The sequence below is a fragment of the Littorina saxatilis genome, linkage group LG11, assembly GCF_037325665.1.
Source record: "Littorina saxatilis isolate snail1 linkage group LG11, US_GU_Lsax_2.0, whole genome shotgun sequence".
Classification (NCBI taxonomy): Eukaryota; Metazoa; Mollusca; class Gastropoda; order Littorinimorpha; family Littorinidae; genus Littorina; species Littorina saxatilis.
Window position 1 is genome coordinate 30,155,992 of NC_090255.1, and position 16,803 is coordinate 30,172,794.

The 16,803-nt window shown below is 38.7% G+C and overlaps 1 protein-coding gene across 1 annotated transcript; it reads left to right on the forward strand.

The window, feature by feature from the left end:
- Positions 1 to 13,104: 13,104 nt before the first annotated feature.
- Positions 13,105 to 16,570, forward strand: LOC138980235 (DNA-directed RNA polymerase III subunit RPC10-like). Its single transcript, XM_070353081.1, has 3 exons — positions 13,105 to 13,325; positions 15,728 to 15,815; positions 16,246 to 16,570. The coding sequence occupies exons 1-3, from the start codon at positions 13,215 to 13,217 to the stop codon at positions 16,374 to 16,376; spliced, it is 330 nt and encodes a 109-aa protein (XP_070209182.1). The 5' UTR covers positions 13,105 to 13,214; the 3' UTR covers positions 16,377 to 16,570.
- Positions 16,571 to 16,803: the final 233 nt, after the last annotated feature.

Below are 16,803 nucleotides of genomic sequence, written 5' to 3' on the forward strand. Positions count from 1 at the left end.
CTTATACCTTTACCCTTCAGCCGTGAGAAGTAAGCATCCTTTGGTGGTAACTCATCTTCATCAAACCTCTCCCACGAATCCATGTATTCATATGGATAGACTCCCTTTCTAACTAAGTCACTGTCAAAGTACTTACATGTGATTGGGAAAGCAGTTAGTGATGAAGATAAAGACTCAAGTGTTCCCATCAGATGTTGAGCAGAATCGTAGAAGTGTAAACTATTCAGAGTAAAGGCCATGTACTTTTCTGAAGACTGCGCAATGCATCTTGCTTTGTATTCATCAGTTACTGCCTGCATGATCAGATGTGAATCATAACCGCGCAAGTTATGGAAGAAGATTGGAAGCTTCCAAGTCTTAGGATCAAACTTTAATTGTAGATTACATTTGCTGTGTGCTGCTCCTCGGAACTGCCCACTTACATGATCATGATCTCTTACTATTGGATTGTCTGTGTTTGGTGTTAGACTTTGTTCGCATATCCAACACTGTGTGGTAGAGTTAAACTGTTCTTGGTCTTCAGGTTTCATAACAATGTCTGAAAGATTCAGTTGTTTGGAGCAGTCATTTCGCACTTGGTTCATTTGCTGTAAGAAGTTCTTTGCTGCATTAGGTCCTCTGTACAATTGCGGTTTAGAATGTTTACCATCTGAACTAACAACAATAAATGCATATGAACAGACTTGATGATTACTTAGAGTTACTGTTTTAGGCAGGTCTTTTGGTAAAGGTCCTTCATATGGCACAATGATAGATTCAAAGTCAGCATAAACAACATAAGGACTTTTCTGTAGTTTGCATACATTCTTAAAATACACTTTGCTGTCTGGCGGCGGTGTTGTTAACTTCACAACCGCATCATCAACGCTCTTACAATGTTGCTTGTGTATAAGTGCTGCATGAATTGATGGAATACGCAAGAGACATCGCCTACAAAAGTCTTGTTTACTATTGTGATTGCTTGTGCTCGCCATCAGTCTACTCATTGTACGAATCAAAGTGTAATGATATTTTACACCATCAGTCATTAGTAACATGTCAACATGGTTAGTATCACAATCACCAATCGTTGGTGAGTTCTTTGATATTCTGACTGGTTTCAGTTCATCTTCCTCATCCCACGTGTAAACATTTACGGTGATGGGTTTGTTTTGCTGTTCAAATTTGTCAATGCTTGTAATGCTGACAGGAAATTCAATACCAGTAAAGTTTAGTTTATTTCTGTATGCATGATAGTTAGACACTCTTTCTGCATTTTTCTTTACACTGTACAGTCTTGCCAGAACACACCACATAAAACATTTGTCATCATCATTCTTTATGTTCAGCACAGCACGTTTTTTGACAAGAGCAGGAGGTAAAGGTATGTAACTTCTACCTCTGATGGGGGCAAATTTACTTAGCTTCAATTCTATTTTTAGAATTTCACCTTCTGACCATCCGGATCCTTTCATCTTTGCATCCTCTGCAGCTTGCTCAAACCGTTTCATCATTTCATCTGCCCAGTTTCCATTCAATTCTGCCATAGAATTAAGTGCTAGTTGTCTGGTTGAAACATGAACTTCTAGCACCTCATCACTGACTGTTTTGTATTTTATTAAACTGACTATCTGCACTTTTACTGGAGGTTCAATCAACAAATTGTTTGGAATTTGTTCAATGGCGTCTTGCACACTGGACTGCACATTTTGAGGATCCGTTACTTGTAATTCAACGGTGTCAAATACTGTCGATAAAGATTCTAATACAGAGTCTTCCATCGCTGTGAGTTTGATTTTATAACTCAAAATAAAAATATAAATCAAAAAAATGAAGTTGCTTAGAATTCTTTCTCAGAGCTTCCATTTTTGTTAACACTATAAAATCTGAAATAAAAAATCATTTAACATTTGTACCACGTGGAACTAATTGTAATTCCTCTTTTACAAAGGCTCTTTGCGGTGCTGGTTCTCTCAAGTAATATATAGGTGGATTTGTCTCTACTACTCTCTTGATTTCATGAATGTCAATACTCCAGATTGGATCCGTTGCACGCTTCCTGCTGTCACCCTCAGCTTCACCGGGTGCATATAAATATCTGACTTTCTGATTGAAAGGTAGTAATGCCACTGGTGTTGTTGACTTTGGAGCAACAGGTATTGTTTTCTGTTTGATTGCATCAACTGGTCTTAACCCTGTAGCTTTAAATACCTCCAGATTCATTGCTCTAAGTACTGATGGTAATCTTTTGACCCATTCAGTGTTACGCAATTTACTTTCTGTGTCCAAAAATTCCTGATGGTACTGATATGAAAACAGTTTTTCTGCCAACTGTTTGTTAAAGCTCTCAACAATAGCCTGTGACCTGTGGTTTCCTGGAATACCTCTCTTCACTGTAACATGATGTTTTAACAGAAGCTGGTTGACAGCTCCTTTAAACTCCTTACCATCATCGCACTGAATCATTCTGGGATACTTTAGTGGTCCACGTCTGTAAATTTCTTGCAGGGCAACAGCTGTAGCTATAGCACTTTTCTCTGTCAACGGTTCAGCATCTTTGTATCTTGTTGCAACATCAACTACAGTCAGTGCATACTTATATTTCTTCCTTCTGACTGTGTCATGCGGTAAATACAGCAGGTCTATTTGATGAGTGTCATTCGGTTTAATGTTAACAAAGTGTGGTCGTGTAATTTTTCTTGGTGCAGGTAAATAGATCTGCCAAACTGCCTGCTTTGACAACCATTTCTTTGCTATATCTTGAGAAACACCTGCTGCGTCACTGAGCTTGTCAATAGCAGTTCTTCCTTTCCAGTATCCTTTTGGGGAATAATATATTTTAGATAACAAAGCATCACTCATGGTTTTTTAAATGACAGAATATTAAGATTTGACAGCACGCGAAATAAAGTAAACAACAGCCATACCAATAACAATGAAAACAATCTCGCCCACCTTCTGCTCTTCTGAAGGCTGATAAAAGTCACCCAGTTTTGGAGGAGCACTTGTCTTCATTTTCTTTCCAGTTACAAGATAGTATTCTTGAATGGCTGCATCAACATTGGCAAAGGTTTTGTTTGCATGTCCTTGCTGCCTGAGTTTATCATTCATAAAGTCTAACTGCGCAATTCGTTTCTTCTCGTATTCATCCTGTGCTTTCGCCAGTTGTTCCATGGCTTTGTTGTGCCTTTCCCTCTCTTCACCATTTTGCAGTTTAGAAAACAAATAGTTGCTGCCAGAAAATGCAAGCGCATTTACAATCGCACCTCCCACCATCATAACCAAGCTAGCCATTTTATTGTCTTACATGTTTATATTTTCTGGAATAATTCCTTGCTTCACCAAAAAGTCTTTTGTTGCAAAGGAAGCTGTCACAACACCAATTAGTTTAGCACCGTCTTCGAAGTCTAACTTTCCCAAGTCGGCTGGTTTCATTCTGAGGAGACTTTTACCCAGCATTGTGTAACCTACACTCAAGCCTCCAATCACTGCAGCGTGATAAACTAGATTAACTATTGTCTTTTCAGAACTCATTTTTATGTTATCAAAATTAAAATATTAAAATTATTCCATATGAAATGAATCCACTGCAGGTACTACTGTGGGCTTTGTTATTGTTTGTACTGCTTTGTTTGTTGGTTTTGGTGTTTCTGATTTTGGTGTTTCTGATTTTGGTCTTTCTGACACTTTATATTTGCCTTGCCAAAGTTTGTAAAGCAAGTATCCACCTCCTCCAACAACAGCTGCTACAGCTACTTTTCTGTATGATAGAAATGAAGATTTTAATTCTTGATCAGTTTGTGTGACCTTAGTCACTTCAGGAATGTTTGGTGTCTGCTCAACTTCAGACATAATGTTCTGCTTTGCCTTTTGATTTAACTTTTTTTGTCTGTTCCATTCGGCTAGTTTTTTTCCTGCTTCTACTCTACCAGGTTTCTTTGTCACTGTGTTCACTTCTGGTATTTTCGTCTGCTCCACTGTCTGCTTCAACTGATCTGTCATCTTTTTTATTCTGAAAATTAATGTGTTTGAAAGTAATTAATCCAGCAACAAATGGTACTAATAAAGCACCAAATCGATAATACAGGCCACAGGCAAGAGATTCGAGGGACTTGGAAACAACAGGGTCATGAGTTAGATCATGTGTTAAGTCTTCCTCCGAGTCGAGAGGTGTAAAATGTCCAAAAATCTTTGTGTACAAACCTATAACAGTCTGTCCAATACTTCTAACCATCTTAGAACCAAGCACTGATTCATACCGTCCATGATACTTTTCTATATCTTCTGAGGAAAGATGTTGTACTTCTTCCACAGTTAACTGCTGCCCAAGGTAGTGTTTTGTTTTTCCACAAACAGCAAGTGAATACAATCTTTCTTTTTTATCAGGTATAGTCCTACTGTCACAGATTTCAATATCTGTAGCAGTCTGCATCAGCAATTCATCACAGTTCATTTTATTTTGATGCAGAATAAAATTAAAATCTAGTAATTAAACTTGAGTAAGAACTTAGGTAGGAACTTAACAAGAACTTAGGTAGGAACTTGAGTAAGAACTTAGGTAGGAACTTAACAAGAACTTGAGTAAGAACTTAGGTAGGAACTTAACAAGAACTTGAGTAAGAACTTGACAAGAACTTGACAAGAACTTAGTAAGAACTTGAGTAAGAACTTGACAAGAACTTAGTAAGAACTTGACAAGAACTTGACAAGAACTTGAGTAAGAACTTGAGTAAGAACTTGGTAAGAACTTAGCAAGGATTTCTACAAACATACATACTGAACTGGTTGATCAGTTTTTAAAACCAGTTTCGAGTGCTTAGAAGATTTCAGATTATTCTTTATTCTTTCTCTCTCCTGTTTGTTTTCAATGACATCATTTTCTCGAAGGCACTCTTCAAAACTGTCACGGTCCTTTGAATAGAACAATGTTATTGTTTTGAGTTGCTCTCTAAAGTCTTTCAGAACTGCATTGTATTTTTGTGTTAATATCCAAACTGATATTAATGCATGTCGTCCACTGAATGCAAGCTTTGCTAGTGCACTTTTCTTTCTAACAATGTCACGTTCTGCTGCACAGTCATCAATAATAAACAGTGTTGGCGTGTTCTGAAAAAGATCGAAATAATGCTCCAAGCAAACATTTAGACGATCAGAAGGATTTACAATAAATATATTTTGATCAGACCATATGAATTTTCTCTCCTTGTATGTTCTGTTATGCTTTATGGTTGGACAGAATATGACTATGTGTTCAAAGTGATTTATGTAAACGGTCTGTAATAAATCCAAAACATATCTTGTTTTGCCGCAACCTGTTGCCCCACAAATCAAAGAACAGTGTGGATCTTTTGGAAGAAAATCTAGATACTTCATTTTAACACGTTCAATAAACAATATCCTGTAATCTGCTTTCAGAGATGTTTAACTGCGCATCTGACACAACAAACACGTAGATCTTAACTGATTTACTACTACTCCCTACTTCCTTTTCAATTTGTATTGTGATTCCTTCTGATCCGTTTTCAATTCGCCTTCCACTTCCATGCAGTTTGTTGTCGTCAGTTGTTCTGAGATCCAGCCATAACGCATATTTATTTGTCAAGAAATCTTCTACGCCAACACCGTGTAAATGTAGATCTTTAGCCACAAGATCAGATGTTGGGTCTTTCAATCTTCCTCCAGTAAAGTACTTTCTTGCTTCATCATAGTGTTGGTATGGCAGCATGCCAGATGCAAATATTTGGTTTGGCTGCCCTTCAATTGTGCAATATACTCTATTGATTAGTGGATTGTAAAACTTTTCTATTTGCCTTTCATATGAATCTTTTGGTTCCTCAAACAACATAAGTATTCCCTTCATTGACCTAGCTGGTGTATTCAAGTTAATGTTCCAGATTGGATCAGCCTGGCTTTTTGAAAGTGTACTGTGATTCAACACTCTTTCATAATAGATAGGCAGCTTAGAACTGTACTGATTTTCTATAAGTCTAGCCAGTTCAGGATGGTTTACAACATCAAACTCTAAAGAAATTCCAGACACCTTATACTTTGCTTCCGGGTCTTGTGAAAGCATAACACGATCATAACTATTGAAAGTCAGGTCGTATGACAGCCTGTCACGCAATGCTCCTTGATAGAAGGGAGGATGTGAATTTATGAGTTCAAAGTCAAGTGGAATACAAAATTTGTTTCCAAAAGCAACATTGACAGCGTTATCTTTTTTGTTATTGTCAGCTTTATCTCCTGCTCCTATTCTAACTTTTATCCCATTGTCTGACTGAATCCCTTGAAACACTCTGTTTTTCTTTTCATTGTCGGTCAACCAATTATCTGCGTAAACTAAAAATACATCTGCATTATTCAATGACATCACTTCCCGCCCTTCCAGTTTGACAGTAATCTTCCTCACAATTGCTCTTCCTACATTATAAGCCAAAGTCCTATTTTCATCTGAGCCAGATTCTAATTCTAATTTGAATGATAGTCTTACAGTGCCCGGTACAATAACATCGTTCTTACCTAGATTAGGAAACCTAACAGTAAGTATTTCATTCTGATCAATAGTAGAAGGATTATTTGTAACTATAACTGTTTGCCTTATTCCTTTTACCCCGAGAGGTTCTTTCAGCCTTCTGTAAGGATCAAGAACAGAACCGAACGATTGTGCCATCTTTTTTTATTTTCAAAATAAAAAATAAGTTACAAATGGCAGAAGGTGGATTTGAAGATTTATTTGAGCCAGCGGACGACATGAGCGAAGCAATCCCTTTGGTTCCCTACCATCATTCACTGCATTATGAGGTGGCACGACATGAACTTCTGGAAGGTAAAGTTAGAGATTTCTACAAAAGTTTAGGAGAAGAACCTGATGTTTTAGATCCAAACCAGTTCAAAATGGAAGCAAATCATTTATATACAACTAGCGATAAAGGAGAAAAAGTCCAACTTACATATAAATCTAATCCTGCTAAGTTTCTATCAAAAGTTTCACTAAAACAAAAACTTACTGCTAATCGACTTAGGCAATTAGATATTGTGCCTAGCACACGGTCATCATCTTCCCATGTTGTTTCCTTACTTCAACAAGCAGAACTAGGACTACCAACTGCTACTCAAATAGAATCTGTTCCATTGCAAGATCTTAATAAACTTGCAGATGAGGCTGATCAACTTATACAAGAGATAGAGACTTCTTTTTCTGAGGAAACTTCACTGAAGACTCCACATGAACTATTACCTATGAGAGAAATAGAAGCCCTTAATCAATCACTACAAACCATCAGAGGTGAAATAGCAAATAATCTGTCAAAACTAGGTCAGCTGGATGAAGATATAAACAAAGAGAAACAAAAACTTGCTGATGCTGATGATTTGAACCTAGAACAAGAAGTAAAAAACAGAATTTCTAAGCGTTTAAAAGATTTGCAGGAGGAGAAAGCCATAAGGTTAGAAGTTCTAAGTAACAATAGAGAACAACTGAGAACACAGGTCAGCAGAATAAAAAATACAATTCAAAGAATCCTTTACGAAGACACAACTCTTGCTGAAAGAATTAGAACGCTTTTCAGAGAGCAGGGAATCACAATAGCTAGTATACTAACTGCGTTAGGATTTGCAATAAGCACATTAGTGTTAACACTCACAGGTGGCACTGTCACACCTCCACCTCCACCTTCACCTTCATCTCCATCTGATCCGGGATGGGTAAAGAAACAACTCAAACACATTGCAGAACTATTAAAGAAACTAGCAGCAAAAGCTTTGGGTGCACTTCCAGGAATCATTGGTTCAATTGTTAGCTGGCTGTTATCTTTTGCAGGTAAAGTTGTTGGTTTCATGGCTGAACATCTCTGGACTCTAATAGTTTTAATTGCAGGTGTTCTGCTAACGAGAATAAAGCAAAAGTAAGCCTACACCCACTCCACCAATTACTAGAGCAGTCTTCTGCGATTCATGATCATCACTAATACTAACAGCTTGATCATCACTAGTGACAGAATGATCTTCACCTGCAGCGTGATCTTCACTTGTCACGCTTTGTTTCTGTTCATTGTGATATGGCTGTAACATCGTTCTGATTTCTGAATTCAGTTCTTCACCCTTTCCAAGCGGCTGGGTGTCACTAGCAATAATGATTTCATTGTTATAATTTGTTATTGTTCCAATCTGCAGCTGGAGATCAGAAGGTAACATGTAAAGGCCGTTACCAACAGCAAAGTCAACTTTTGATCTTGCATAACGGAGAGAGTCTTGATACCTTTTGATGCTGGAAGGCAGATCAACTGCAGAGTTTATGACATCTTCTAAATTTGATAACAACTGTTTCTGTGCACCAAACCCTGTGCTTGTTCTCATTATGTTTGATCGTGTCTGTGCCTGCGAGCCTAGCAAGCACCACGTATATGTTCGGATAGATTCATTGATCCTTTCAACACCTGATCCAGTGAAACCTTTGCCGGTGTCTAATATAAAAGTAGTCCATGCATTGTGGTGCTGTTGTTCTATTGATCCTAACTGTACCTGCACATTTGAAGAAAAAGATGTATGACCTGGCCAGTAATCAAAATTATACCTCCTGTGGACACCCCATAAATATAGTGTTCCCATGCCATGATTTTTGTCTTGCTTTTGCCTAAAGTCGGTCTTAAAATCTATATTGAATTCATTGCAGAGACGCTCATACACTTTCATGTTTATCCTATTGTTGAATGGGTTCCAGCTCTTTTCATGCGGCATTGGTGCCTGAAGTTCAGACAAGATTCTCCTGCACTGATAGTAAACGTGAAATGTGTACACACACTTTGTCAGTAAGTTTGAATTATTCATGTGGTCTGCATAGGACACTCCACATCCTGTGGTTGCACAGAATATTGCAAAGTTTAACTGATTCTGATAGAACTGAATTGGGTGAGAGTTCCACATCTTTGGAACACTATCATTTTTGATTGGGGGATTTAGGTAAGAATGGAATGGGTCAGGCACTTTAACGCGAATGGATTCTGTTTCTGTTACAGCAAAGTCCAACTCATGGAAAGAAATAGTCTTTGGATTGTAATATGGTCCAGTTTTGTATTTAACGTCTTTGTTGAATTTATACTGAATCATTTTTGTTGTTGAATAAAAAATGTTTATCACACTAACAAATGTGAAGACTGGTGTGCCAGTTAAACTTGCAAACCCTATCAACAATCAAAATGGAGGAATGAAAGTTGCACTGCATGAAATTATGTACAAAGTTACTTGGTATAATATCAGTAAAAAAAAGAATAACAACTGGGTTAGAATTAATGGTAAAACACATTCTGTAGAAGATGGTTACTATGACTTCTGCACTTTAGAGAAAGAATTGTTTGCTCCAGTAGGTATTACAGCGAGTTTAAATCATGCAAGTCTCATTGCTACTCTTACTATGCCCAAAACTAGAGAAGTAAACAGATCATTTGAGTTTCCAACCAAACTCCTTGATATGCTTGGAATTACAAATATATACAAGGGAACACGTCCCATTGACATGGATGTTAACAGTGTACTGTTTGTTCACATGAGAGAGCTTAACACATCCTATAATCTGTTTAATGATCAGCGTTCTGATCTGCTTAGAATTCTTCCACCGAGTGATGCCTCTTTTTGTAAAATGCACGTGCCAACATTTAAGACACTTCAGTTCAAGGACTTGGAGGAAGGGTGTCATGAATTCCTACACATTGATCTGAAAAATCAAAGTGGACAACCAGTTGATTGTTTGTTTAACATTACATTGGAAATAGTTCCATAAAATATTGAGTATTAAAATGTCGAGTGGACCTACAATAGCTTATCCTGTTGCATGTTCAACTATAGAGTTGAAAGATTTAGCAGACGCTATCGACTTTGAGAGCAATGCTGAAGTTGGTGCAGTGTATGCATTCGAGTTTACAGACACTGGTCATTACAAGAGAAAGGAAATCGACGATGAAAAGAAACCAAGATTCCTCAAACTAGGTCAAATCCGTGATGTTAATGTACCTGATCCAATTGTCGATGACATATACTACATGTGGAAACATCAGAATAAAAAATGGGTACTTAGTCCTGTTATAAAAAAGATTGACTGGGAAATGAAGTTTGAATTTGTGAGTCCATACACTCTTGTTGGAAAAGACGACACATTCCGTAAGTCAATCAATGCTAAACCACTAATTGTTAGCCTTGTTCCTGCGATTAACAGCAGGGGAGAAGTTGCAGTTAAACCTTTCCATAAGAACAACTATCTCATTCACAGAAAACAAAGTGTTGAAAAGGACGCTGACACCATTGTCGATTTTATACCCAAGCTTCCAATAGGGCAGAATGCAACTATGATATTTGATATAGTTGTCAGGAAAAGGGAAGAAACCACAAACACTGTTCTAATGAGAGGAATAAATCTCAACTGGAGACCATTAAATGTTGAAGAAGTCAGAGTATTTATTGCTGTTCAAAAGGATTCTAACACAATAAAGAAACAGACGTCAAACCAAAATGTTGTTGTTAACGCAGATATAAATAATTTAACAGAAATAAGAAGTATTAATCTTACTTATCTTGATTTGATTGCTTTCTACTATACAGATAAGGTGTTAAGCAATGAACAGCTTCAAAGTTTAGCAGAAACACTGGCCAGTGAGAATTAAGATAAATATTTTATATTTTGCATTAAAAAGATGACTAGCAGTGTGAAGCTTTATCCTAATATTGATGAAAGTGCAGCAGAAAGTCAACAATTCAGACTGGCGCACATTAGTAATATACAAAAACAACTAGAAGATGAATTAGAAAAATATTCTCGCGCTAGACGTAAGTACTCAACAACTTACAACAGCCTTTCTAATGCCAGCACTGGTTCTACTATCCTTGCATCAGCTGCAGGTGTAACGGGAACAATTCTGTTAGCTACCGGAGTAGGGACTCCAGTTTCTCTAATCCTAGGTGGTGTGGCAGCAGCAGTTGGTGGTTTATCATTTATAGCATCAGCTATAATGAAAAAAATTGTGAAAAAGCTTGAAAAACACGAATCCATTTCCACTCTTGCATCATCAAAATTGTCTAGCCTAAAACTGTCTATCAGTAAAGCACTTGAAGATTCAAAAGTTTCTGACGAAGAATTCAAACAGATACAAACAGACTTTGATGACTACAAAAGTAAGAAAGCAAGTATTCAAACAAAAACACGAGCTGAATATAACAAGCCACTCGATATAGAAGATCTGAAAAAGCAGTTTTTAAAAAAGGGGATTCAAATAGGACGGGAAGAAAAAGTAAAAATAGAATCACTTGTAAAGAGTTAACTATTCGTTTAGACAGTCACATTGCATGTATCAGATATAATTCTAACAGTGAAAGAACATATGAAGTAAAGTTTGTAAATGAGAGAGCGTATTGAGCTTAAGAATGTTGTATAAGAGAAAGGGAGAATGTACGTTCTGGGTTACTGATTCCGACAGACCCGGCATTGGTTCAAAACAACCTTACTTTACTGTATTTTTTTTGTATGGATTTATGCAGTATTTTTCTGATTTTGTCGCATGTTTCATTTTAGTAAAAGTTTAGTCCAGAAGCCTATTTTGCGTTAATATTTAGGGTCTGTCGGAATCGGTGAGCCAGAACGTACATTCTCCCTTTCTCTTGGCTTAACAATTAATTAATGAGTTTGGTCATTAAAAATCTGAAAATTGTAAAAAAAAATAAAAATTTATAAAACGATCCAAATTTACGTTTATCTTATTCTCCATCATTTGCTGATTCCAAAAACATATAAATATGTTATATTCGGATTAAAAACAAGCTCTGAAAATTAAATATATAAAAATCATTATCAAAATTAAATTGTCCAAATCAATTTAAAAACACTTTCATCTTATTCCTTGTCGGTTCCTGATTCCAAAAACATATAGATATGATATGTTTGGATTAAAAACAAGCTCAGAAAGTTAAAACAAAGAGAGGTACAGAAAAGCGTGCTATCTTTCTTAGCGCAACTACTACCCCGCTCTTCTTGTCAATTTCACTGCCTTTGCCATGAGCGGTGGACTGACGATGCTACGAGTGAGTATACGGTCTTGCTGAAAAATGGCATTGCGTTCAGTTTCATTCTGTGAGTTCGACAGCTACTTGACTAAATATTGTATTTTCGCCTTACGCGACTTGTTGGTTTATGTCACGTCTCTGTTTGATTTGTCGCGTCTCTGTCTCTTTCATCCGGTTGTTCGAACAAAAGATAGTTTGTACGGTGTTGCCGAACTGATGACAGCCACTTTAGGACGGTTTAAGTGGAAATAATAGTCAGCTCCCTACAACCTAGTGAGTCATACGCTGAGCTTACTCAACACTAAACCCACGTAGAGTTTAGCTGACCGATTTGGGTCTGAGTGTGGGTGTGACTGTGGCCGGTGGGAGGTTGAGGCGGGGTGTGTGTGTGTGTGTGTGTGTGGGGGGGGGGGGGGGGGGGCTGGGGCAGTGGTGACCTTAGTACACGCGCGCATGTCACGTCGTCATTGTGTTAGTGTATGTGTGTGTCAGTGTGTGTGTGCCGGTCAGTGTGTGTGCGTGTATGTGTGTGTGTGAGTGTGTGTGTGTGTATGTACCGTGTCACGTTTTTGCCGTGTGCCGGTGTGTGTGTGTGTGTGTGTGTAAATGATGTGCGTGTGTGTGACGGTGTGTCAGTGTGTGTCACTAGTCTAAACTGATGATCGACTGATGTCAGTGTCGGTTTGTGTGTGAGTGCTGCCTGGGTACGTGTCAGTCAGCCTGTGTGTGTGTGTGTGTGTGTGTGTGTGTGTGTGTGTGTGTGTGTGTGTGTGTGTGTGTGTGTGTCACAGATTGTGTCTAAATGATGTGTGTTTGTGTGTGCGTGTGTTCTTTCACATCAGTCAGTTACCATGCTTCCACTGCCGCGGGCGCCGGTGACTCGGCCCGGCGACTACAACAAGGTTTATCTCTTCCTTGCCGCAAATTATCTGGTGAATTACAACAGCAATCACTGATATCATGGACCGTTCCGGCTGCTCATTCATCCACTTTAAACTCGAACCGCGCGATGGTACAGTTTCAGTAATGATCACGGAATAATTGATGAAATGATGCATGTGCCTGTGCCTCAGGGGAAGTAACTCGTTTGCCGAAATGTTCACTTCCGGTATAGATTTGTACTGTCGATTTCATCAAAATAAACACATCGTTTTTCGCCAGTTGGTTGTCGAGTTTCAACACAGGCAACAATGTTGATGTTTTGTCCGATCTGTGCCAATGTACTGGTGGTGGAAGAAGGGAACAACTGCTATCGTTTTGCGTGTAACACCTGTCCTTACATCAGAAACATGACCAGAAAGGTACTTTTTAGGTAGTGGTAGTAGTAGTAGTGGTTAGGGACTGGATTGGTATCCATGGCATAAGCCTCACGGCTTTTTTCGCGTCCCATCTCATTATCAAGTTTGTTGCAGGTCAATCATATTAACATGCTGAAAGTCGTATTTACTCAATATCAATTAGGCCGTATCGTACAAATAAAGTGACTCAGTCATACGTTTTTGTATGTCCAGCAGATTTTTGAAAGTGTTAATAGTTTGTGCATTTTTAGCAACATCAGACAGTGTGTTCCATGATGGTGCAACTCTGTTAGAAAAGGAATGTTTCCGGATATTAGTTTTCAGACCTGGGAACCCATACCATTTCACCGTATTTTGTACGCATGATTGTCTACGGTCAGTGGAAAAAAATACGACGAGAAATATTCTTAGACTACTTACATGATTACAGTCATTGTCAGTAAACATTGAAAGAAGCTTTTGTTTTAAATGTATTGGTAGACTTAATTAACTGTGCGACGGACGCGTGTGAAGCATATATTTGAATCATGGATGTTCAAATGCTGTGTGGAGTACGCTCATTTTTCTGAAAATACACCAAGTTTGTTTGAGAATACTCCAAGTGCAAAACAGGGTTCCCAGGTCTGAGTTTTACTAAATTCAAGAAAGTATTGTCCGTATTTTTCCTCGTTACATCAGTGGTAGACTTCTTGAAAAAAGACTCGACTTTGACAGTATCAATTATTCAATACCCTGAAAGATTGTATAGGTCTGTATTAGGTTGCCTCTGAGTCTTCTCGATTTAAGGCAATGATGTTCTCAATGAAACCAATTGCAAAGTTTTGTGGGAAACATTTTATGACTGCTATTAGTGCTAATGACACAAGCTAGGCAATGATTTACTGAAAAAGGTCTCAAGACTGAGGTCTCTATCTATTTAATATGTCTGTCTGTCTCTTACTCATAGCAGGGGTCGACACTAACTTATTTGGCCTGGGGCCACACTGGCCCCAGAGATGGAAATTGCTGGGGCGGAAAACAAAAATCTGGGGCCCACTCTCAGTATTCACGTGCGGCAATGCATTGTCTGTTTTTCTTCATCGTACACATTCTTTCAACCATTTGACATTGAAATTACGACAGCGCTTCGCGCTTTTGGCTGCATCAGTCTCCTTTTTTCGTTTCTCTCCACCCTGTTCTTCATCTTCATTTCCATGGTTTTTTTACACCAGGGATATGTTACCACATTTTGCGTTTGGCATTTGAAGGCGATACTTATCTCTCACGCTAAAGAACACAATCTGGGAGTTATTTCCCTTGCGGCATTGTCCTTCGACGGTTTCAAATTTTTTTTTCTTGACTGCGGCATTGATCGTAACGCAAATTTCAGTGACGACTTTGACTGGCGATTTTTAGTGATTGGCTCTGGCATTAGAATTTTCGGTTTGTCATTGTTGGAATTTATCCTGGGGCGGAGTGGGCCCCAAGCTTCGGCAATGTTTGGGGCGGAACACAAAACTCTGGGGCGTTCCGCCCCCCGCCCCCGCTAGTGTCGAACCCTGCATAGTATTATTTTATCACCTTCACAAATTGAAGATTATAATTATCTCTCTCCTCATGTTTGTGCACTTTCTCCGTGCTAGGTCACTAAAGTAGTAAAGAGTGTGCAAGTTGGACACAGAGACTGGGGTTCTTGTGTGTGCATGTGTGTGTGTAACTGTGCAGGGTTCGACACTAGCAGGGACGGGGGGCGGAACGCCCCAGAGTTTTGTGTTCCGCCCCAAACATTGCCGGAGCTTGGGGCCCACTCTGCCCCAGGATAAATTCCAACAATGACAAACCAAAAATTCTAATGCCAGAGCCAATCACTAAAAGTCGTCACTGAAATTTGCGTTACGATCAATGCCGCAGTCAAGAAAAAAAATTTTGAAACCGTCAAAGGACAATGCCGCAAGGGAAATAACTCCCAGATTGCGCTCTTTAGCGTAAGAGATAAGTATCGCCTTCAAATGCCAAATGCAAAATGTGGCGACACATCCCTGGTGTAAAAAGACATGGAAATGAAGATGAAGAACAGGGTGGAGAGAAATGAAAAAAGGAGACCGATGCAGCCTAAAGCGCGAAGCGCTGTCGTAATTTCAATGTCAAATGGTTGAAAGAATTTCCCTAGCTTCAGTATGATGAAGAAAAACAGACAATGCATTGCCGCACGTGAATACTGAGAGTGGGCCCCAGATTTTTGTTTTCCGCCCCAGCAATTTCCATCTCTGGGGCCAGTGTGGCCCCAGGCCAAATAAGTTAGTGTCGACCCCTGCTGTGTGTGTGCACGTAAACACAGGGATACATTTTGATTCTTTTGAAAATTAGTACAGTAAAATGACTCAAAAGTGAACCTAAAATTTTTATGTCATTTCATTTTCTTCCAGCTCACATCACGGAGATATCCAAAGCTGAAGGAGGTGGACGATGTACTGGGAGGGGCAGACGCCTGGAAGAATGTGGACAACACAGAGGGTGAGTCATGTTTCCCATGCCAGAAATTTAATTCATTATTTAACATTTTCACTTCCGTAAGTTTTCTTTAAATAAGAGAAGGAAAGGGTACATAAATGTCATAATTATATCCAGAGTAAAGTGTTCTAATAAAACTGAAGGGGAGATAATACCCGCAAGTCTGAGATCTCTGTCGTCACCGATGAATTTGACCATGCCAGCTTGATCGATCAAGCTGCATTTTAATTTTCAAAATGCATGAGTTACAGTTTTCAAAAACGTACATTAGCAGCATTCACATTTACTTGATGAGTTGATCCGTGTCCTAACCATTAGGCTATGCACCTGTCTAAGGGTATTTCAAGCATTTTTAGATTTTTACTGGTAAAATGCCAGAAGGATCCGGTTAAAAGCAATCCCTTTGACTGTAAAACTCCTTTTCTTTTTGCAGCTAACTGTCCCAAGGAGAGCTGTGAGAACGACAGAGCGTACTTCATGCAGATTCAAACAAGATCAGCAGATGAACCCATGACCACATTTTACAAGTGTTGTAAATGCGGCCATAGATGGAAAGACGGTTGATGCTTCTTCACACTTTACTCTGTGGTTTTGAACTTATGTGATACCTCTCTGTAAGTGACAGAGATCTGTGGAGGATGCCAGTTGTATGTGTGTGTATGTGTGTACACGTGCGTGTATGTGTGTGTGGGGGAAACCAAGCACATGGACTTTAATCAGTTGTGTGAACAATGACGGAATAAATTGCACCAGCTTTACATTTAGTATGAGGAGTGTCTGTGATTGTACTTGTAGTGTTGAGAGTTAGACGTTGGAACTAGTCATTCTTTTTTTTTTTGAGAAAGAAAGAGAGAGAGTGTGTGTGTGTTTTGAAACAGTTTATTTTCTTTCTTCTATTCAACCTTATCACACTGCATCCCTTTGTTCTGTTAACTTTCACCGTGCTGTATGGGTCGTGGACGACCCATGCAGAGCTTCAAAAAATCGTCTT

Coding starts and splice junctions, on each gene's coding strand:
- LOC138980235 (XM_070353081.1), top strand. CDS start 13,215: ATGTTGATGTTTTGTCCGATCTGTGCCAATGTACTGGTGGTGGAAGAA. Junction 13,326..15,727: donor TCAGAAACATGACCAGAAAG/GTACTTTTTAGG, acceptor ATTTTCTTCCAG/CTCACATCACGGAGATATCC. Junction 15,816..16,245: donor GAATGTGGACAACACAGAGG/GTGAGTCATGTT, acceptor TTCTTTTTGCAG/CTAACTGTCCCAAGGAGAGC.